This window comes from Dipodomys merriami, unplaced genomic scaffold (genome assembly GCF_024711535.1).
Source record: "Dipodomys merriami isolate MVZ:Mamm:240054 unplaced genomic scaffold, mDipMer1.0.p SCAF_2, whole genome shotgun sequence".
NCBI classification, from domain to species: Eukaryota; Metazoa; Chordata; class Mammalia; order Rodentia; family Heteromyidae; genus Dipodomys; species Dipodomys merriami.
Window position 1 is genome coordinate 113,498,520 of NW_027203381.1, and position 18,777 is coordinate 113,517,296.

Genomic DNA, 18,777 nt, shown 5'->3' on the forward strand with positions numbered 1-18,777 from the left:
AACAGTCTCTGAAATTTGCCTTAACCCATAATAAATAAATCTCGAATTTTTCACAAACAGCTAATGTTTTCATATATGAAAATCAATTAAGTTCACAGAGAAACTATAAAAATATTATCCTATGGATAAGATTCGGAATTATCCTGACCTAAAGTGGCCTCCACAGCCCTCTTTTTTTTGGGGGGGGGGTGCTACTCCTGCGACTTGAACTCAGGGCCTGGGTGCTATCTCTGAACTTCTTTTGCTCAAGGCTAGCAATCTACCACAAGCCTAACATCTCAGCCTCCCCAGTAGCTAGGATTACAGGTGTGAGCCACTGGTGTGGTCAGGGCTATGACTGTAGCCTATTTTTTTTTTTAAACATTTGTTTGACCGGGCATTGTTTGCCATCTTGCCCATGTTACTGACCTATTAATACTTGATTACTGAATTTCAGACACAACAATGATTTGAGGAGCCCTCCAGAAATTGTAGGGATACAGTTGGGGACATTAAAAAAAAAAAAGAAATCTCCAACACAGCAAGAAAAAAAAAAAAAAGAAAAAAGAAAAACGAACGTATATCCTTAATACAGGCAAACAGGAACAATGAACCACCACCAAAAAAACACAAGGCGGTGACCAGTGTGAATAGCCAGGCTAGCAACTTGTGGATTCGCAACTACCTCTATTTAAATGAGAAACCAGGCCTTTCCCTGGGTTCCCTGTCAGACACGTCAGGGAGCTCCCAAGACTGGATGAATAACAGCTGCACGCCCCTTCCCCCATCTCCAAGCACAGAGGCTCGCCATCCTTGTTTACTGACGAGTAAACAATGAAAGGAACTTTGCAGGATCCCCCGATCCTCCTGGGCCGCTCTGAGGTCCGATCAGAGGTTCAGTTTGCATAAAACGCGGACACTTCAACAGGTAGCATTTTGTCAATAGCTCCCCTCCAGCGTCTCCCTGACGGGATCCCTCCTTTTCACCCGGCAAGTCGTGTGTGTGTGTGTGTGTGTGTGTGTGTGTGTGTGTGATCTTGGTGTGTGTGTGTGGGGGGTGTCAATACTACAGCTGCAATTGTTTATGAGAAATGAGCAGTTGCAACGCTCCCAGAACAAAAGCATGCAGGAGCGGCGAGCGCTCGCTCGCGCCAGCTCAGCCAGCAGCCAGCGAGCGGCCCGGTTTCAAGGCAAGGCGAGAGAAGGTGTGGACGTGCGCGTAGAAGCCGCAGACGCCCTGCTTCCCTTATGGCTGCTGCTACTATGAATGCTGCTCTTCTAACACAGGTCGGCGTTCGAGCCTTGGAACACCCATCCATCCATCCATCCATCCATCCATCCATCCATCCATCCATCCATCCATCCTCCCTTCCATCCATCCAGGCTCCCCACTGTGTGCCCGGTTCTGCCGGACTGCCAACCCAATCCACAGTTTCTATGGTGGTCCCGAGCCTCTCCCTCCCTTCCCGGTGCCCTGGGTGGGAGAAATTCACCCCTGGTCCAGCAAGCTCCAGCCCAGGATCGCAGTGAGCGGCGCCGAGAGCGGGAGGCGGCCCGACTTGGGCGGTCCGGGAGCGCGCGTCTCCGGGGCCGCGCGCGGGGTCCTCCCTCCGCCCCCTCCCTCCCGCCCCCTCGTCTGGCGCTCAGGTGGCTTCACCGCCCGCCCCCCGCCCCCTCCCCCGGGTCGCTCCCCTCCCCTCTCCAGCGAGGGTCGAGTTTGGCTGTGGCGCGCGGGGAAGGAGGGGCTACGAGGGATTTGAAAGTACCCAGGCTGCGGAGTGGAGCTCGCATTTGTTCCCGCCGCCCGCGATCGGATTAAATTTCTGCAAATTCAAACTGAACGAGGGCTTTCTTCGGTTGCTTTCCAGAGGGCGCCTGCAGCCCGCCGCGCGCTTCCCTCGGACGGGAGCGGCCGCCCGGTGCACGGCTAAGAGCGAGGGAGCCCGACCCGAGCCCCGGCGGGCCAGAGCGGCGGCGAGGGCGGAGACGTTCCCCCACCCTCCCACCCCCGGACTCTGAGATCCAGACCACCGGACTCCGGAGCCCGGCCACTCGGCCGCGCCCCTGCCCGGGCCAGCGCCGCTCCCCGCGCCCCCTCCCCGGACGCCGGTCCCTAGCCCCCGGACGGGATCGAGAGTGTTCTGGAAGGGGCTGGGCGACCCCCTCAGGAAGAACTTCCAGGGGGCGGGTCCCCGCTCTCCCGATCGCTCCGGGGCGGCCGCTATTGTCTGCGCGCGGCGCTCGGAGGCGCGGGGGGGCGTGAGCGCGGCCCGGAGGCGCGGGGCGCGGAGACCCGGGGCCGGGCGGGGCCGAGCCCTGAGCGGCGGCGGCGGCGGGCGGAGCCGAGGCGGTCCGGGCGCGGGACCCGGAGGAGAGCAGCGGAGCCGCGGGGTCGGAGCGGCGCGATGCCGGCGGCGGCGGGGGACGGGCTCCTGGGCGAGCCGGCGGCGCCCGGGGGCGGCGGGGGCGCGGAGGACGCGGCCAGGCCGGCGGCGGCCTGCGAGGGAAGTTTCCTGCCGGCCTGGGTGAGCGGCGTGCCCCGCGAGCGGCTCCGCGACTTCCAGCACCACAAGCGCGTGGGCAACTACCTCATCGGCAGCAGGAAGCTGGGCGAGGGCTCCTTCGCCAAGGTGCGCGAGGGGCTGCACGTGCTGACCGGAGAGAAGGTGAGGCCGCCCGGGGTGCGGGGGGGGGCGGCGGGGCTGGGGACGCGCGGCGCCGCGCCGATCCGCGCGGGGTCCCGGGCCGGGGAGCCCGCCCCCCAGCCTCCTGCTGGCTTCGCGCGCCCTTCGGGTGCGGGTGTGTGTGTGTGTGTGTGCACGCGCGCGCGCATGGGGGGGGGGTCATCGGGCACCCGGCGGTGGGTGGATTGAGGTCAGTGTCCCCGGGGTGCGGGGGACCCGGACTGCTTCACCCGCGAAGCCGTCCCGCGCAGTCTGGCTGAGCCGGCGGAGGGCGCCGCCTGGCGGACGGCCTCGCGGGGTCGCGGGCGGGAGGCGTGGGGGGCGGGGATCGGCGAGGGGTGGGGGGCGGCCGGACCCAGAGTTGAGGGGGGGGCGGGGCCCCCGGTCCTGGGAGGGGAAGGGGAGCGGAGCGGAGCCAGTCTGCGGGGCGGCTTAATTTGATCCCTTCTTGGGGCCGTGCCGGGGAGGCGGGGTGGGGGCGCCGGGGCCCTGCAGACCTCCCCGTCCCCCCAGTGGAGCTGCGTGGCAGAGTTTCTTGCACCGTGCTGCGCACCCCGCTCGCCAGCCCGCGCTTCTCTCCTCCATCACCCCCACCTGCCTTCGCCACCAACTTTCTCACCTTCAGCTTCCCCCCCTCCCCCATGGAGCTGAAGCAAAGACCCTCCCTCTAGCAGAGGTGCACCCCGACTTTAGGGGGCCGGGGATGCCTAATCCTCGTAGAAGGAAAGCGCTGGAGGCGGCCTCCACCAGTGACCCGGAGCGCCACCTCCTCACTCTAGTTAGAAGTTAGATGGTGGGGACCGGGGACAGGGACAGGGACATCTCGGGTGTCACTTTGATCTATGAGAAGAAATCCCAGAGACTTGAGGCTGACTGGCTTTGGGGACTGGGAGGCCGGCTGGGGCTGGGAGCTGCCTCCGGTCATCTTCACAGCTCATACTCCCGGCTCGGGGGAAGGGAGGGAAAGTAGCCCCCTCGGGGTGTCCTAACAGAGCTAATAGTCTGGAGCCAAGCCTTTCTCCCCTGTGTCCTGAGATGATGCTCTGCCCAGCCCGGGTTCTGTGCACCACTCTGACCTTCGGCCTGTCTTTCCTTCCCACGCCTCAGTGCAACCTTTAGCTTTGCCATGCTGATCCGCCTGGAACCTCTTGTATCTGAGCACAGGCCTCCAACACCCTGTAACTTGCATTTTCTACCCTCCCTTCCTCCCTCCCTCACCCTCCCTTCTTTCCTTCCTCCCTTCCTTCCTTCCTCCATTCCTTCCTTCCTGGATCTCAAGGAATTCAAGGACTTGAACTCAAGGCTGGAGTGCCATCCTTTAGCTTTTTTGCTTATAGCTGGCACTCTACCGCTTGAGCCACACCTCCACTTTCAGCTTTTTTGATGGTGAAGAGTCTCATGGACGTTCCTGCCCAGGCTGGCTTTGATCTTAGGTCTCCGTCTCCGATGTAGCTAGGATTACCGGCTTGAGCTACCAGTGCCTGGCTTGTCTTTTACTTCTATAGCCATTCAGAGTGAAGCCCTTCTTTAGTTTGGGCAAAGTGGGATTAGAGTAGTTTCAAAAATCTGCCTTGGGTGGTGGAGGAGTGTTCAATATAAACTTACTATGCTCTTCAAAGAAGAAAAAAAGACTTTGAAAACCTCGCTGTAGTCCAGCCAGAGCAAGCAAGCAGTACTTTACCTGTTGATGTGCAGCAAGCTGTGGGTTAGCCTTGGGGGGGTGGGTGTGAGTCAGCCGACTCTTCTCCAATGTTTCCAGTGGTGGAAACAAGTGGTAGAAGTTTGTTTGCAATTGAAAGCCGGCCAGTAAATTTCTCTCCCGAAAGTGCTGACCATTTACAGTGGCAGATGAAGAGTCCATCCTCCCCTCCCACCTTCTCTCCACTTTCCTTTATTGGGCTGGGGCCTCTAGACCTAAATAAACCCGTTGGCCTTGTCTGAACCACCTGTGGATGGATTCAGAGCTCACTTCCCCCTTCCCTCTACTACTCCAGTTTTGGAGCTCTGTGCTGGGTCCCCTGGAATAGTAGACATTATTGCTGAAAAGGATGATGAGGAGCCTGGTGTTCTTCCCCTATTTCCTTAAATGGTGACTCTTGACTTCCTGTGTGCACGGATCGGAGGTATTAATTGGATGTAAGATGATCCAGCGTCCCTGGCCTAATTGATTTGATCTAGTTAAAGACCTGTGGTTCTTAGCTGGGCCAGGGGAGAAGGGAGGAGAGGAGCGGGGGTGGTTTAATGGTGAAGAACTTGCTTTTCCCTGTTGTGTTTTTCCCTAGGATTAGAGCTCCAGGGACTTGTAAACCCTGGGAGAAATCTGGATTTTTAGCTCACTCAATTGCTGGCTTTCAAGAAACAATGGTGCCTTTCATAGCATTTATCTCCCAAACCCAAAACCTTTAATGCTTCACTAATAGATGTGTGGTTTAGCAGATCCTAGAGATTAAAATGTGCTGTTTTGGGGTGTGTGTGTGTGTGTGTGTGTGTGTGTGTGTGTGTGTGTGTGTGTGTGTGTGTGTGTGTGTGTGTGTGTGTGTGTGTGTGTGTGTGTGTGTGTGTGTGTGTGTGTGTGTGTGTGTGTGTGTACTTGACTTTGCTTGGGAAGAATCACTTAGTTAATGAATCCCTAGCTTCACTCTTGTTTTGGGCATTTAGGCCAAAGCCCTTTAGGTGAAGGAAACTTCAGGCCTAACTTCTTCAGGCCTAACTTCTTTTGACAAGGCAACCTGCAAGCTGAAGAGAAGACTTTATCCTGGGGAAGGGGTGTTCTGATGAGCAGAGATGTTGGTGTGAAAGGTCTTGGGGAGACATCTGCCATTCCCCGTTCCTTTTTTCTTGGGGTACATACTTTTGGATAAAACACACACTCTCTTTCTTTAAATTGGCATAATGAAGTCATGAACAATAGAGTGAGAAATAGATATAGCCCACCTCTCCCCAAGCCAAGATATAGCCCACCTCTCCCCAAGTCAAGCAAAGTAGAAGAATTCAGGGCTGCTTCTCTTGCTTGGGAAATCTGTTCTTGGAATAGAAATCTGAGAAGAAGACAAGACACATCAAGTTTTGTGCGATCTAGCTGATCAAAGTGGCCCTTGTCAAACTTAAGCACTTCATTTTGGGGGATTCAGGTACCGTCCAGAGTATCAGTGGGTGTGTGTTAGGTTGGCTTGTGAGCTTTGGTATATTTCCAAAATGCATTGGGTAAAGAGCTCTGTAGTCTCCTGGGAGATCATCTGAGTTCAGCTGACAAAGGAGACCTTTTTCCTGGCTTTCACTTTTTTGGATTCAGCACTATCTTATCGAGAGGCTGTCTTTGCTGCCGTCCGACAGGATTGCATCTTACTCGCCTGTCCTCTGAAGTTGTTTGCTTAGATGTTCCTGGAAACTAGACGGCCTTTTTCACTGCAGGTAGAGAAAGGAGGACTCCGGGCTGAGACCTAATTTTTTCTTCCTTTAGCTCTGAATTAATACAATCTCTGTAAACCTGGCTTTCAAAATAAATAATTCACTTGATCGGGAATGAGGTTGCTGAGCAAAACTATGGCGTAATGACTTTGAGAGGCAGAGTCTGAGCTTGCTGAGTGTTTTTTTTTTTTTTTTTTGGTAGTAGGAATTGAACTCAAGGCCTCACTTTGCTAGGCCATTGCTTTACCACTTGAGCCATACTCCAATCTTTTTGATTTTAGGTGTGTGTGTGTGTGTGTGTGTGTGTGTGTGTGTGTGTGTGTTTCAGATAGAGTTTGCACTTTCACCCTAGGTGACCCCTTTCTGATCAATCTGAGGTCAACTGCTGATCTTCCTACGTCTGTCTCCCAAGTGTCTGGGATTATAGGCATATGCCACCATGCCTATAATCATACCTCCTTGAGATCAGTCCTTGGTAACTAGAAAATACACAGTCCCTGGCATATAATAGGTTATGATTGCATTTTAAAAAATTAGTTGAAAAGGTTGATTGAGAAAAAAATATAAGCATCTTAGGAATAGAGCTGGTTTGGCAGGCAAGCAAAAAAAAAAATACATATATATATTTTTTTGTTAGTTGTGGGGCTTGCACTCTGGGCCTAGACACTGCCCCTGAGCTCTTCAGCTCAAGGCTAGCGCTCAACTACCTGAGCCACAGTGCCACTTCCAAGCAAAAATATATTACCAGAGCAAGTAGTCAATGCTGGTTACCTTCTCTGTGATTTAAGAGAGAGACAAAGTTGAGAGCATAAAATTACCTGTTAAAATATTTCAGTATCTTACTCTCACTCTTGTATCCTTATTGTTATTTTTTAAAATTCTATTTATCACTTTCATCAGAGCTATTTTGGGAGAAAAAAATAAGGATTGCCTGCTTAGTAAGTTGTCAATAATCACGCACAGAGCATGACAATGCCAGCTACCTGGAATGAAGGCGTTACTAAAAATATCCCTTACTATGTTTTGCAGAGAAGGAAATAGGACTAATTTTAGAGGTGGCCTTTTGGCAAATCTGTTTTTAGCAGTATTTCTAAAGCAAACAGGTGCAAACTCCTGTATTTCATTGTCAGGGCTTGAGATTTCATGGGGGTAATAACTTAAGGAACAAGAAATGCTCAGAGAACTGGAAATTCCTATTACCCTCAGCTAGGTCTTCTTTCCAGAGAAGAAGGCATTTGCAAAAAGCACCTGCCTGGGTGTCCTGTGTTGACAGACAGTGTCTATAATTTTCCAGATTGCAGGGTACAGTCACGGGGCACATTCTTTTGAACTTCCTGCCCTGCCTCATCTTTTTGAAGTACATGGGAATGGTGGAAATTGGCATGTATGGCTCACTTCCTAGTGTTCATTGATACAGGACCCGCGGACTTCAAAGGATTCTGGGAGTCAGTGGAATGGTACCAGGATGGTAACAGCCCTGCATTTTCTCGGCAGGTGTTGAGGCTAGCTGTGGGCGTGGTTCTTATCCTTATGAAGAGGACTCAGTACGTGAGACTAGACTCCCACATTCTCTTTAGGGGAAGTACAGCAACTGACCATCCCTTGCTTATCTTCCCTGAAGAAGGGGCAGCAACAGCCTCATCCACCAACCAACAGACAGGCAGGTTGGGTGTTCCCCACAAGCAGGCAGTGCAGCCATGAAGTTTCATTCGCTTCGGTATTTTACATCCTTTCCCGATTATTCATGGTAACTGAGACTTGCTCTCTTGGGTAATTGCAATCCAGTTGGCGCGTCTTGCATTAGCTGCTGGTACAGCCTCTTCTGTTGCTCAGCTTGGGCTAAGACCACGTGTAGGCGCTGACCTGAACAGAATTCCTTGCTCTCTGATCAGATGCTGCGGCTGTGGCAGAGGACCATAGGAAAGAGGTAGAATACTCAGGGTCTGAGGGCAACCTTTTGTTGATGCTGTGACCAACTTGAGAGAGCTGTTATGGTTTCTGTATCATGCATACCAGACTGGTGGCATTGTGGTTCATGGTTTATTCAGCATTGTTCATGCCATGTTCTCATTTAATATGGGAAGCAATCCTGGACAGATGAGAACCAACTTGCTGGTCTTCCTACTTGCATTGATCAGATGGAGGGAATGTCTTAGAATTTCCATTGTTTGCTATGATGACTGTAACAAACAACCAGGAGCTGGGTGTTTAAACTATAGCAGTGTATTCTTTTATACTTCTGGAGGGCAGAAATCCAGAGTGAAGGTACCTCCCCATGGAGGCATGAGGGGATAATTTTCCTTTGCCTCTTCTGTTGTCTGGCGTTTGCCAACAGTTCCTGGCATCCCTAGCTTGTACCAATAGCATGCCAATCTTTGCATGTGGCCTTGGTGTGTATTTACTGTGTAAATTTCACACCAGTTCCTGGGTTTAGGGTCCACCCTCATCCTGTGTGTATGACCTCCTCTGAACTTGACCTTATTTATATGTAATGTCATATTCACAGACACTGGGAGCTAGCCTTGAAGGTGTCTTTGTGGAGGATACATACCGTGTAGCCCTCTTCACCTCCTTAGCCTGTTGGGCTGGGTTGCAGTGGCAACCCAACCCAACAAGCTGACCTTGTAATAAGATGGCTTGTTTTTAGGGAATACCACAAAGCAAGTACCCATGGGGGGACGGGAGAGGCTGGAAGAAGGGGCGGAGCAGCCTGGTGCATCCGGAGAAGCTGGGCTCCAGTACAGGCTCAGGCACAGCCTGTGCCCATGCCAGGGAGATCCCTGGGGCTGACCTGGGTCTTGTCCAGGCTGGGAGTGAGAGGGCGGCCTTTTCTTTATCCCTTTAGTCCTTAAATGGAGCCCACCCTGGCCCGGGACATGGCCTTGTTGAAGACTGGTCCTGGGAAGATGGCTCAGAGCCATCTCTAAGTTCTTTAGCGGTGTCTGTGGGATTTGGCCAGAGCCATGGTTCCAGTCTTCTGAGAAGGACAGGGCCGCGGCCTTGGGACTCCATCTTAGGCCAGCTCTGTAAGCTTCTCATTCAGTCAGAAACATGGTGTCTTGTGGGCAGATCTGTGCTCCACACACAGTTCCTGCCTGACTCCCCATTTCTCTTAGGCTCCATTTTCTGGCTGTGGTACGTTTTTGTCCTTACCCATCCAGGGCTGAGGGCTCTTGCTGTGCACCCTGAATTGGCTCTGAAGAACTGGGCGGCCTCTGAGTCTGGCACACTTGTCAACCCCGGACCCATGGAGCTTTCCTGGCAGACTCATTCCCTGCCTCCATCACTTGTGAGTGGAAGAAGTCAGTGAAGTTGTGAAGTTAGATTTTTGACAACTAGACAAAGAGTGCATAGTGTGTGTGTGTGTGTGTGTGTGTGTGTTTGTGTGTGCGTGTGCGTGTGTGTGCGTGTGCGTGTGTGTGCATGTGTGTGCATGTGCACATGCGCACCAATCCTGTGACTTGAACACAGGGCCGGGGTGCTGTCCCTGAGTTTTTTTGCTCAAGACTTGTGCTCTATCGCTTGAGCAACAGCTCTGCTTCCAGCCATTTGGCGGTTATTTGGAGAAGAGTCTCATAGACTTTACTGCTTGAGATGGCTTCGAACCCTCAATCCTCAGATTCAAGCCTCTTGAATAGTTAGGATTATAGGCGTGAGCCACCAGTGCCCGGCAAGAGTGCAGACTATTTTAAGGGACAAACAGATGCTTAGAGGAGGGCCATCTTTAATATTCCCTATCCCCTCCCCCGTCTCTCTGTCCTGGGCACTGTGGTTTCTATTACTGGTTGCTTCTCAGATGGTAATCATTTCTGTGTTTTTAAGCTGAGCAGGGAGGTTGACAGGTGCTCTGTAGAAAAATCCTGGCTCAGAAACAGTGGGGCTTTCTGTAGGAATTGGTAGAGTTTCGGAGTGACCAGTGATCAGGTAGAAGCTGTCAAATATTTTATGGTGTCCTTGGACTGCTAATGGACCTCAGCTCTTTCCTGAGAGTATGTACCACCACTGCGACAGATGGGAGAAAGGACTATTTGCAAACATACGTTCTAGCGAATGTTTCCCATGGAGATATATGTAGGTTTGGAGGCGGTCTCTTTGACGACCAGGTTTTTATATGTTTATTAGTATTTTAAGCCAGATCTTGCTAAAACATTTGCAGTCTTGCATCTGTCCTTGCCCATTTTCTGAGCTCACTTTGACTCGCCGCCTCTATGATCTCTGCTGTGTTCTTGCGGCGTGTGAGTTTTGGTTGTCTTCCATTCTACATCAGGGCTTTTTGGGAAATTGTCAGGACATCTTTCTGCCCCTGTTTGGACTCTTGCTCTGTGAGGGTCCTTTCTTAGTTACCTGTTCTTGTTCTCTCTCTCTCTCCCTCTCTTTCCCTCTCTCTCTTTTTCTTTTCTAGGGTTCTGGAGTTTGAACTCAAGCCTTTGCATTTGCTGATCTGTTAATTGAGGAGCCATGCCCCAAGGCACCCCCCCCCCCTTTTTTTTTTTTTGCCAATCCTGCAACTTGAACTCAGGTCCAGGTACTCCCTCTGGGCTTGCTTACTTATGGCTGGTGCTCTACCACTTGAGCCATGCCTCTAGCCTGACTTAGTTAATTGGAGATGGAGTCTACAGACATTACTGCCAAGGTTGGCTTGAACCACAATCTTCCAGGTCTCAGCCTCCTGAATAGCTAGGATTACAGGTATATTCCACTGGCAACTGGCTTGGTTTAGTTCTGTTTTCAGATGAGAGCTCAATCTTTTTGCCTAGTGCAGTGCTAGACATGAACAACAGTCCTCCTGCTTTTGCCTCTCACACAGCTGTTTATGGGTATGCACTACCACACCTGGGTTTTTTGTTGTTGTTTGATTCAGAGATAGTCTTGCTAACTTTTTTCCTTCTGGAACTGCAATTCTGCAAGTGTATGCTAACATCCCCAGCCTGATCACCTGCTCTGTGCCAGAGATCTGTGTATGGTTCCTTGGAAAGGGACAGCAAGAATGGGCGTCCACTGGGCACAGAAGAGAGTTGTGCTGTCTGTGAGGGACAATAGCATGAAGTTCACATCCCTAGAAATTCCTCCAGTAGCACAGCCATTTGCTGGCCTGAAACCTACAGTGAGTGCTCTGTGCTTTGCCCACAGGAGGCAATTCAGTCCTGCTAATGAGTGACACCGAGGTCCTAACATCTGGGCTGTGGCCTACATGTTCACTGAATAAGACCAGCTTTGCCACAGCAGCTTTTTGTGGCAGGTACTGCTTTCTTCATGGTGTAGGACAGGTTGACCCTGTGTCTTGCTTTGCCCATGACTCTTGAGTTCAGCATGGAAAGTCTCACATGTTGGGAAGCCTCGGAGATAATGGCAAAACCAGATTCACCCAAAAGACATCAGAGGGGTTGGGAGTTTTGGCTGAGTGTTTCCAAATAAACACTCAGTGATGAATGAAAGCCCCAGGCATTAGTCGGGTGCTGGGTTGTGGGTAAAATCCTCCCTGTGTGGTCCTGAGGAGTTAGGGTGTTCCCACATCTGCAGGATGGATCTGCTTTTTTTTTTTTTTGTTTTTTCCTATTTTTTTGTGCCTGTCCTTCCAGGGTCTTGAACTCAGGTCCTGGGCGCTGTCCCTGAACCTTTTCTTTCTTTCTTTTTCTTTTTCTTTTTTTGTTGGTTGTGGGGCTTGAACTCTGGGCCTGGGTGCTGTCTCTGAGCTCTTCTGCTCAAGGCTAGTGCTCTACCACTTGAGCCACAGCACCACTTCCGGTTTTCTGGTGGTTAATTGGAGATAAGGGTCAGGGACTTTCCTGCCTGGGCTAGTTTTGAACCACAATCCTTAGATCTTAGCCTCCTGAGTAGCTAGGATTACAGGTGTAAGCCATAGGTGCCCAGCTCCTGAACTTTTTTTTGTTCAAGGCTAGTGCTCTACTACTTAGGCCACAACTCCACGTCTGAGATTTTTTTTTTCTTTTAGAAGTTCATTGGAGAGAAGACTTCCTGTTCAGGCTGGCTTCAAATCACAGGTGTCAGATCTCAGCCTCCTGGTGATAGGTGTGAGCCACCGACATCCAGCTGTTTTTATTTTTTATTTATTTTGTAATGGATTGTCTATGAAGTGATGACCTTGAGCTCACCCATGTATGTGTATGTACACACACTCAAATATTTACATACAAAGGTGGATGGATATCTGTGTCAGTGAGTATGTATACACAGATGCATATGTACATATATATATATTGAATTAAATATAAGTGATGGAATACAATGCTAAGTATAATATATACAAACACAGGTCTTTTGTTTTGTTTTGATGGCTATGAAGGAAGCAGGGGGGGGTCTGTGCATTCAGTCTAACGTCAGAACTCCTTGCGCTAGAGGGGAGAAGAGATAGTTAATTGGATGCAGCCCAGAGAAGTTTCTTTGTTCACTCAGCCTCTTACCACAGTGAGCACAGAATATTTATTCAAAACCAAACAGAATACCGTGTGCTTCGGGCCAGGTTCGTATGCAGGCTGTTGGAGCTGGACCAGCTTCCCCCAGCCTTTGAGGGGTCCTCGGGCAGACTGAGAAGGAGTATCAGAGGCAAAAGAAATGAGAAAATGCCTGGAGGGAAATTAAAACCTGGGGAAAAGTTGTCTGTGTAGTTTGAGATTGGAATATTGAAGCATTTTATCTGAGTCCCACTTCAGTGAAACTTAAATAGATGATGATAAAGCGTTATCATTTATGTAATCTGGTTTTCAGTGGGAATTTTGGCTTCTCTGATGTAGGAGCCTGGTTTTCTTAGTATGGTCTTTATTCCAGGTTTAAAATTTAATTAGAGAAACGAGTCTATGACTCAGTTCTCAGTTGAACATTTACATTTAATAATACTAATAAAGCAAGCCTGTTTTGAAAACAGTTTTCCAGGTTTGTGAAGTGTCACTCCCATAGGAAGACATTTTATTCTATTAAAAACTAACATTTGTGAGCAGTAGTTGCAATTTCAAGGCCAATTTGATGTAATAAAACTTGAATTTCTCTCTGGAGGGAAAGTGTTAGGCTGTTGTACTCCTACCTAATTCATTACTCCCAGATGCCTTTCAGGAATGGCATGACTCCCTTCTTTCCTTCCTTCCTTCCTTCCTTCCTTCCTAACTTCCTTCCTTCCTTCCTTCCTAACTTCCTTCCTAACTTCCTTCCTTCTGTCTTCTTGTCTCTCTTCTTCCCTCCCTTCCTGTCTCCGTCTCCTCTCTTTCTCTCCCTCTCTCCCTCCCTCATTTCTTTCTTCCTCCATTTCTTCCTTTTCTTTTTCTCTTTCCTTCTTCCTTCTTTCTCTCCTTCTTTTCTTCTCTCATGTCTCTCTCCCTTTATGGGAAGACCTTCGCTTCTTAGAATTCCTTAACTCAGTTTGGTCACAGGTATATTTTAGACTGGTTGAGGTTTTTGACACCTTCCAATAAATCCTGGACTAACCTTCGCTAATTGCCACACACGTTTTTTTCTTACGTAGTCACTTTCACTCATCCCTGTTAACTGCATTCTTTCCTGTGGGCTGTCTGATCACATCCGACCTCAGCTCTCCCTCAGTCTTAGAGAGCGTCCAGAGACCTCCCCACTGCTAAGTTACACATGATTTCTTGCACTCCATTCTTTTTATTATTTATTTATTATTATTATCATTAAGTCGTTGTACAAAGAAGTTCCCATTCTACAAAACAGTCTATGAGTACAAGGTGTCTGACAACATTGTTCCCCATCCCTCCTAACCCATCCCTTCTCTCGCTTTTTTTTTAATTGAGATAGGTGATTACATAAATTTCACATCTTTCACAGTGTTGTGGAATAGTGACACTTAGTTAAAGTCACACACACATTTTAACTTTCACAAGGCAAATTGTCATTATCATGGTCTATATAGTTTGTGAATTCTATGAGCTTTGACAATACAAGTTACTTTTTCCACATCAGGTGATGTGTACATTTCTTTCCTTTTGCTCAGTGTGGGCTCTTCCCACTTATTCTGTTCCTCCTCCTGGCTTCTCTCTGTTGTGTGCATAGATCTACCATATATATGGTCTAGAACATGGAGTCATGATATGACAAAATGGGTGGCTGTCCTTTGTTTCTTTTTATTGTGAAAATACTGTACAGAGAGGTTACAATTACATGGGCAAGATAATGAGTACATTTCTTATCAAGCATTGTAGCCTCCTCCTTTGTTTCCCCTTCCCATCCCATCCTCCCCCCCAACCCTCCCCCTTCCCACCAAAGTTGTAAAGTTCATTTTCAACATAACGACTTGTACTGTACGTCTCATTGTTGCAGTGGGCCCACCTGTATCTTTATTTAAACGCTTTGTTTTTTCCCTTCCCCTCCACAAATTATAACAACATCAAATACAGTGAAAGCAGGGGTTATACCGTGGGGGAGGGACGTATAAAGCAACAAAGAAATAATCTTATAAATGTGTTAGAAACAGTCGCATAAAAGAAAAAAACATTTAAATACATATCTTAGGGTTCATTTTCCTAACATCAACTTATCTGTCCTTTTCTGCTTGACTCAGATCCTTTGTTTCTTGAGTCCTGTTACTTTGTCATATCTTCTTGTATTTTGGCTTTAGCCTCCACATATGAGGGAGACCATGTTGCACCCCATTTCTTGTGGGAAGTAAGCAAACCCACAATGAAGACTCTAGAAATCACCTGGGATCCCACAATCCAGCGCGCATCAGTTGTATGGGGTGTAAATACATACTCACAGCTGCTCTCCTTTGAATACGCATGGCACAGCACTGGGGTCGCCGGTGCCACTGTACTGCAGCGACTGTTGCACAGGAGATAGAACACTTTTCCATGCTGCTAAACATGCTTTGAAAAGTTAGTTTGGGGTGGGGGAAGGTGTGGCATTCTAGTGGTTGAAATACTGTAATTGTAAAAAGGACATGGAGAGTCTTCCAGTGTTTTCCCAATACAAATGAAGCTTCGAATCTATGCTGCTAAGTACATCTCTGAGCTGCTTGTTAGGATAAATGCTTAGAAGGCTTTTGATGTGTTACCCAGCTCTACTTTGGAAGGATCATACTATGTAGAAGAGCATTGTATGCAAGTGACTTCTTTTTTTGTGGTACTAGGGTTTGAAGTCATGGCCTTGTGCTTTCTAAGCAGATGCTATACCATATAAGCCCTTTTTATTTATTTATTTTTTTGCTTTCATTGTGCCTAAGCCAGCCTAGATTGTTCTGTCTTCCTATGGCCTTCTGCATAGTTGGGATGGTATATGTATACTACTGTACTCAGCTCATTGGCTGAGATAGGGGCTCACTATTTGTGTTGAACCACGATCCTTCTGAGTTCTGCCTCTCAAGTGTCTGGGATTACAACCATGGTCTACTGAACCCAATTTGAAAGTGAACTTTTTTTTTTTGTCAGTTATGGGGCTTGAACTCAGGACCTGGATGCTGTCCCTGAGCTCTTTTTCTTGAGGCTAGCACTCTACCACTTTGAGCCACAGCACCACTTCTAGTTTTTGAGTTAATTGGAGCTAAGAGTCTCACAGGGACTTTTCTGCCAAAGCTGGCCTCCACCCTCGATCCTCAGATCTCAGCCTCCTGAGTAACTAGGATTACAGGTGTGAGTCACCAGGACCTTGCTGAAAGGGACTTTTTAAATAAGTATTTTGATAATTAGTAGAGTTAATCGTAATACGTGGTTGGGAATAATTGGTTGGGAAGATGTTTCTTTTTTTTATGAAATATTACTAATTTCCCCATTTTCTTCTATTTATCTTAATGACTTGTATGAACTCCATATAGTAAGGATGACCCCTTTTCATCTTTGTTAGGTTGCAAATGCTCTGATTTATTATATGGTTCTTTTTGGTGGGGAGGAGGAAGGCAGAGGCATAATGAAATTTCTTTTTGTCTAAGTCAAACCAGTTCATCTTTTTGCTCTTATTTTTATGCTTTTATAAATCAAAGCATTGTTACTGACTTGACTGTATCCATTATTGGCCAATGTCGGCATTGTTGTCTGAAGAGAAGTCTGTGTTGAGTTGAGACTTTTGCCTATGTCTTCTCTCCTAGTGCATAATGACTTAACATACAGGTACCATGAAAGCACAGGCTTTGGGGCCTAGCGGCTTGGGTTCCTATCTTTTGGTGAACTTGCAGGTGTATAATTTTAGGGAAAGGATTTAAACCTCTCATCATCAGTTCCTTAAAGCTCTAGGTAAATTACTCTTTCAGTTGGTCACTGGGGGCTCATACCTGTAATCCTAGCTACTTGGGAAGCCTTGAGAGCTGGGGGATCAAGGTTTGAGGCCAGTCTAGGCAGAAAGGTTTAGAAGACTCCTCCTCCACCCAAAGCAGGGAACTGTGACTCATGCCTTTGTGGGTAGTTGACATCAGGAGGATTGCGGTTCCAGGTCAGCCTAGGTGGAAAAGATTCCATCTCAAGAGAAAGAAGCCATCCCATCTAAGCTATGATGAGAAACCTCAAGTAATGCAGATAGTGGCTGAGGCAAGTTCCTAAGCAGGAAGCAAAAGGGTTAGAGGTGTTGTGCAGAGGAACAGCCTGTCTAGCAAGCATGAACACCTGAGTTCAAACTCTGGTGCTGGAGAAACTAAAACCTCCTTCAGATGGCAAGAAAGATACCCCCTCAGTTTATCTGGGATGCTGGAGTTTCCTGGCAGGAGCAAAGGGAAGGCACCTTGCAGGAATCACTGCCCACCCCCCCACTGGAATGCCTCTCTGGACACTTTGGGGGCTCAGATGTCTGCATTCCTTGAATTCCTCTGTCCTCCTATCAGCTTCTGCCAGCAGCCTTCTCTGGCCACCCTGCTCCCTGCCTTCTCCCTGCCTCTGCCTTCTCCCTGCCCCTGCCTTCTCTCCCTCCTGGCTTTTACTTTTTTGTTTTTCCTTTGTGCAATATTAGGTTCCTTGATGATGTACAAGCAGAAGGATTGGTCATTGAACCCTATGGCCTCGCTGCTTGTCTCCTGCTTGGTACTAAGTATCCTTAAACGAATCATTTTCAAGCTAGAAGAAAAACAAAGTAAATGAATTACCACGAATTACCGCGGAACTCATGGAAAGATTTATTGGACAATTTTTTTCCTCATGTTTTTAAATTTGCTGTCAACCTCTTTCTCAACGAGCTCTCTGAGTTGTGATTTCTTCTTCACCAATGGCTTTCAAGGTGCCTAGTTCCTTTGTTTACTACCCGTTGTCACAAGTCCCTGTTGTTTCCAGGGTGTTCTATGATCTTCCTTTAGAATATGGGACTGAGTTGAGAGAATTTTGTCTGACTTGATTATTATTTCCCGGATTTCTGTGTGTCCAGTTTCTGTCATGTTCCCTGGCGCTCCCATTCCCCCAAGGAAGGCTACCTTATTTCTGTGTCTTTTGAGCCACTGGTGGTTCTCATTTGTCCTGTGCTGTGAAGATGGGATATTGATTACTTCCTGTTGCCTGTGGGCCTGGAATGCTTCTTGACTTAGTGCTAATTTTGGAGTTTAAAGTAGTAAATGTCAACTTTGAAAGAAAGCATGTTAAGGTTCCTTTGTTGTAGAAGGGAAGGTCACCCAAGGCCCAGGGGAAGGGAAAGAAGGAAAGAGAAAAGAGAAAACAACCAGTGAGTCTCCTTTTTTCCAAACCATTTCCTCTACACTCATGGAAAACTCTTTCCATTTGCCTAAAGTCTGCTTGAAAATTTATTTCTTACTCTTAATGCCATTTGTTCAGTAGACTGCTGGGGAAGTTCCCCACATATAACTGGTTGCAAACCCAACCAAAACTAAACAAAAAGATTACCGTTACTTGTTATCTTTAATTTTTAAAAAAATTTTTATAAGGGAGAAAACACCTCAGGGCTTGGGTGCTGTCACTCAAGGCTGGTACCACTACCACTTGAGCTATACTGCCACCTCCAGCTTGTTGGTGATTAATTGGAGATAATAGTCTCATAGACTTTTCTGCTCCATCTGACTTTGACTCTTGATCCTAAGGTCACAGCTTCCTGAGTAAGCTACTAAGGATTACAGACATGAGCCACCAACATCCAGCTTTGATAACTTTTTTTAAATGTAGGACTTTTATCATCTGAACTTCTGTACAAATTAGAAAAGCTAGTCTAAGACAGACCTATTCGAAAAAGGTTTCACTTTGGGCAGCCAATTAGAAAAAGCCATCTCTCTGAACAGGCCACTTGGAAAAGGTTCCTCCTCTGGTAGACCAGTTGGACAAATGACTCCTCTGTCAGTGGATACAGCTTTGGATGCTGGGAAAGGGGATGCACAGGTTAGCAAGCAGACAGCATTACTGGAGGAAAAACACACACTTTTCCTCTTGGCCACAGAGGGTGGCAAGCCAAGTAGGGTCCTGAAATTCTGTTCCCAGTGGACCCCTCCAGTGGGGGCCATTGTGCTATACCAAAGAGGCTATGCCAGGCATAAGAATCAGATGGTGCTGGATAGAACATGCCCTCCAGGGTTAGTACTGAGCTGTGAATCACGGACAAAGAAAACCCCTGCTGTTACAATAAAAAAGTAAATCTTCCCTACGGAGTGATAGATTACACATCGCTGGAGAGTAGGGAATTGTCAGTCAAAAATCCATCCTGGTCCCTTTTTGGCAGTCTACTTTGTTGCTTGCTTTGTGAAAGCAAGGAAAAGCAAGATGGGGAGTCTAGGTGAGAAATAAATTTAGTGTGTTTGTGTCATTCATTATCCAAGAGACACATG

The 18,777-nt window shown here is 48.2% G+C and overlaps 1 protein-coding gene across 1 annotated transcript in view; it reads left to right on the plus strand.

Moving 5' to 3' along the window:
• The first annotated feature begins 2,384 nt into the window (after positions 1–2,384).
• The window catches only part of Hunk (hormonally up-regulated Neu-associated kinase), a 102,917-nt gene continuing 86,524 nt past the window's right edge, over positions 2,385–18,777 (plus strand). Inside the window, exon 1 of the mRNA XM_070030562.1 lies at positions 2,385–2,645. Coding sequence (XP_069886663.1) covers positions 2,385–2,645 — 261 coding nt within the window. The remainder of the gene's footprint in view (positions 2,646–18,777) is intronic.